At 38.2% G+C, this 4,731-nt stretch overlaps 1 protein-coding gene across 1 annotated transcript; it reads right to left on the bottom strand.

Annotated features, from left to right (window-relative positions):
- Positions 1–505: 505 nt before the first annotated feature.
- LOC116907110 (olfactory receptor 7G2-like) lies at positions 506–1,471 on the bottom strand. Its single transcript, XM_032910079.1, has one exon. It carries the CDS (start codon positions 1,469–1,471, stop codon positions 506–508), a length of 966 nt encoding a protein of 321 aa, XP_032765970.1.
- Between the last annotated feature and the right edge of the window lie 3,260 nt (positions 1,472–4,731).

Raw genomic sequence — 4,731 nt, 5'->3', positions numbered from 1 at the left:
GCTTAGGAATTCTTATGGAATAATGGGGAAAAGTTTTAGGTCCTGAAGGAGATAGAAATTCCACAGGAAGGCCAACAGAGTCAACTAACCTAGACCCTTAGGGCTCTCAGAGACTGAATGAACAACAAAAGAGCATAAACTGGCCTCCCTGCTCATAGGTAGTAGATGTGCAGCTTTGTCTTTATGTGGCTCCCAAATATCTGGAGTCCCAACACTGTTACCTTTCTGTGGTATATGTTCTTCTAGCTAAGTTGCCTTGTCTGGCCTCAGTGGGAGAGGATGTGCCTAGCCCTTCAGATACTAAATGTTCAAGGCTGGGGAAATACCCAAGGGAGGGGTTTCTACCCTCTCAGAGGAGAAGAAAGGTAGATTTGGAGAGGGACTGTATGATGGGGAAGTAAAGTGAATGGATAATCCAAGTAATCATAAAAATATCTTATACTCTGTTGAATAAACAACTATGTTTCCTTGGCTTAAGAAATTTTAGTCAAAATAAAATGATGTATCATAGAGGAAATAATATCCTACTGAAGAGTTTTCTCAAGCCTTCTTTCATGTCTCTGTTCCTCAGACTATAGATAAAGGGATTTAGCATTTGAGGAACTACTGAGTACAGCACGGAAGTCACAGCATTCTTCCTGGATGATTCTGTAATTGTTGAGCTAATGTAGACCCCAAAACCAGTTCCATAAAATAAAAAAACAACTGACAGGTGAGACCCACAGGTGGAAAATGCTTTATATCTTCCTTCTGATGATGACATTCTCAAGACAGTGGTTGCAATTTGACTATAAGACAAAATGATGCCAGAGAGAGGAACACCACCAAATATGCAAGAGGAAATATATATGAGTATGTTGTCGATAAGAGTGTTGGAACAGGCAAGTTTAGTAATCTGTGTAAGTTCACAGAAGAAATGCGGAATTATGAGCTCAGTGCAGAAGGAGAGATGTAATACCATTAGACCGTTCACTAGGGCATTTGCCATGCTCCCCATTATAGAAAATGCTACCATTAGAATACAAAAACAGGGGTTCATTATGATCCTATACCTAAGTGGATGGCAAATAGCAACATAGCGGTCATAGGCCATTGCTGCAAGAAGACAATTTTCCATGCTCACTGACATCAAGACAAAGCAGACCTGAGTCAGACATCCTCCATAAGTGATGGTCTGGTTTTCTGTTTGTATATTCACAAGCATCTTTGGAATTGTGCATGTGACTAAAAAGATATCATTAAAAGAAAGACCAGAAAGAAAGAAGTACATGGGGGTGTGGAGATGGGAGTCAGAGCTGGTGGCCAGAATTATCAGCAGGTTTCCTAGGATTGTTACAAGGTACATGGAAAGAAATAAACTGAAGATGATAAGTTGCAGTTTGGTATCATCTGTGAATCCCAGGAGAATGAAGTCTGACACAACTGTTTGGTTTAGAGATTTCATATTCATGGTAAATCTGGTGGAAAACATGCACTGGAAAGAAAAAAGAAACAAACAACATGAACATCAGCAATATCATATCATTAGAAAACTACCTGTGTAGACATTGTGACTTTGGCCTTTAACCTCCAGAACCATAAAAATATCAATGTCTTACATTAAGTGTCCACTTTGTTGTCTGTAGGATTTATTATAGTTCACAAATCTTTGGCTGAAGATTTGCAAGATATAATTAAATTATGGCAGATAGATGGCTCATTATGGTAATTATATCCAACACGAGCATAGAGACCAGCATTCTAACCATCAGAATTGACAGAAGTGTCATCTGGACACATAGGTCCATGTATAATCCCAGCCTAAGAAGCCAAGACAGGACAACTCGGGTAAGTTACCTACCAACATTAGCCATATGATGAACTCTGGTTAAGAGGTTCTACCTGAACGTATAAGGTAGTGAACCATTAAGGATGGTTTTTGATATATATGTGAGACTTCTACATATACATGCTTTTGTGTACATACACACACACACACACACACACACACACACAACACAAACACATACACCACACAACACACACACACACAAAGAGAGAGAGAGAGAGAGAGAGAGAGAGAGAGAGAGAGAGGAGAAATTTTTTTTTGGAGAGAATGCCCAGATGAGGAGAAATTTTAACACTGTCTGCTATAGACATTAAAACACTTAGAGGAAGGAAGGATAGGATCACAAGGCTATAAACTGTCACTATAAGTGTGACACTGACTACCAGGACTGCCTAGAAGAGGATGAGCTTGCCAGAATTTGGTCACTTTACAGCCTGCGGAGCCATATAAATAGTCCTTCCAGGGATGCTGATATTCTGTTATAGTTATGTATATGGATGATCCTTTTGTTGATATTCCTGATATGAGTCTCCCTACTCTATGACTCCTCATCTATACTTATCAAATTAACTTCAATAAACCCACATTAGATTTTGATGGAGTCATTAATTTTGTCTGTTGAAGGTTTCCCTCTCTGCAATAAGTGTTTGTTGTTTCTTTGTAGGGAATTTCACTCAAGAGTCATTATGTTTAAGAAGGGAAAAAATCTCTGCTCAGAAAGAAATAGGGCCTATTCTTGGTGAAATTATTAGCCGAGCTCAGTTAGAGACACTAGGGTAACAGTACATGATGGAAGACCACTCACAAAAGCTGTAAAAGAATATGGAGAGTGTTGGTTCTAATCATCTTCATAAAATTGTATGGCATTGCTTCCCATAATGCTTTCAAGTAAAATCACCCACTCTATTTGCCACAGCATTTTCAAAGATCCTGTTATCTACATAGCTTCCAGAGGAACAATGTTATTATCTTACCTGGAGATTTTTCTCAGGAAATTTAAACCAAATATGAGATTTGATAGGATGTTTTGTGGGAGAAGAATATGGCTTTGAATCCTGAAATGGGTAGGAATGTTAAGTTAGGTCATAGCCTGAACCATGCAGTCCTTCAAGTCAGGTGGTTCAATAATCAAAGTTTCTCATTAGAGTAACGATTTTTCTTGATATTCTTCTCCCAGGAGTACAAGTCCTTAAAGACTGTCTCTGTAGAACACGAGAGTCCCTCACAACAGATCTCATGATACTTCAGACCTAGAGTAAACATGTTAATAATTTCCATTGTTTTTTCTTTTTATCTCCCTTGTTTTAGCTCACTGTCAACAAGATCCTTGAATAAAAACATGTAACAAAAACACATATAGAAGCACACCCCAATGAATATAACAATAAGGAGACTCAGGCTAAAGAATCACAACAAGAAAATACTGTGTAATGAAAACCCCAACACAACTTCTCCAATACATTCTAGTGTTCTTTGTGAAAGACAAAGAATCTGTGACAGAAAGTATGATGTAAATTTCAAACAAAGGTGATATGTTATAACTAAAAATATTAAGAAAATATTGTAAAATACACATAATTGGTGGTGCCTTTTCTTATGTATCATTGATTTTTATCATATTTCACACAGAAAGTTCTGTACTTTGTCAGACGATAAAAAACAATAACTGAGTGAAAAGTGTTTTTATTATTCTTAGACACACACACAAGAGAGAGAGAGAGAGAGAGAGGAAGAAGAAGAAGAAGAAGAAGAAGGAAGAAGAAGGAGGAGGAGGAGGGTGAGGAGGAGGGGGGAGAGGGAGAGGGAGAGGGAGAGGGAGAAAGAGAGAGGGAGATATTGAGATTTCCATGGATTTAGAACTACTGGTAGGCTCTATTCTGTACACAAATAAGATAATCATTGATGTTTTCATAGGAGGTATATATAAACAATCATTTATCAAATATATTTAGAGTTCCTTAAGCAGATGTCTGATCAGTGATTGATTGTGGTAGGTATAGTCTTATGCAGATAACCAAAACTTTACTGAAGTTATGATTGCTTTGGCTGTGTAAAGCCTGGAAGACAGTTTCATAGCCTTTCTCCCTATATTGTGACACTTACACTCTTTCCCTGGTCTTCTTTAGAGCTTATCATGACTTCTTTAAATAGGAACCCCAAATTAGCAATTATTCTTTGAGCATCTGTGTGTTTGTTTGTGTATTACCTGTTATTGATTTCAAAGAAAGGGTTTCCTGACCAAAGCTGAGAATAGCACATGCTTAAAGATTGAAAAACAAGGATGTCAGAATACATCTTTATATTATGAAAGTTTAGATTGGTACTTGTTTTAAGTTCTATCTATAATCTTGTTAACTGACTGGCCGTGCCTGGCAGAAAGCCCGATAATGTGCCTAAAAACTTTGTTTCTCCCTCTGTCTCCCCATAGCAAACCCACAGCTCTGTAGCAAAACACCTTTAGCAGCCTTACCTCATCCCTATTTTGATCTCCTATGGAACCACAGATCTTCCCCTTCTACTCTCTTTCTCCCATTCAATCCTCAAACCTGTCAGGCATTCATTGCTCTTCCAAAGCTGCTTCTGCAAGGGAAGCAATTAGGCTGACAATAGATCCACACTTATCTTCTGCTCTGCCAGAGCCAATCTGCCAGTTTCATGTCCAGCCCTGTAGCAGAACACCTGTTTCTGTCTCCTATACTCTCTGAACACAATCCAATGCATCACAAATATCTTCTCCAATCTACATTTGCACAACTCATCCCAGCCTCCAATACTAATATTCTCCAACAACCAAAAAATATTACCTACTAGACACACATACCATAGCATACTCTAAAATCAGAAAACAAGGAACAAAACATTCACCCAACAGAGGCAAAATGAAGTATTATCTCCAAGATGTA

Source organism: Rattus rattus, chromosome 8 (genome assembly GCF_011064425.1).
Source record: "Rattus rattus isolate New Zealand chromosome 8, Rrattus_CSIRO_v1, whole genome shotgun sequence".
In the NCBI taxonomy this organism is placed as follows: domain Eukaryota; kingdom Metazoa; phylum Chordata; class Mammalia; order Rodentia; family Muridae; genus Rattus; species Rattus rattus.
Note: the sequence above shows the minus strand (reverse complement) of the source record. Positions and strands in the feature narration are given on the sequence as shown.

Bases quoted from the DNA above. Each gene is read 5' to 3' on its own strand.
- LOC116907110 (XM_032910079.1), bottom strand. From the start codon at position 1,471: ATGTTTTCCACCAGATTTACCATGAATATGAAATCTCTAAACCAAACA.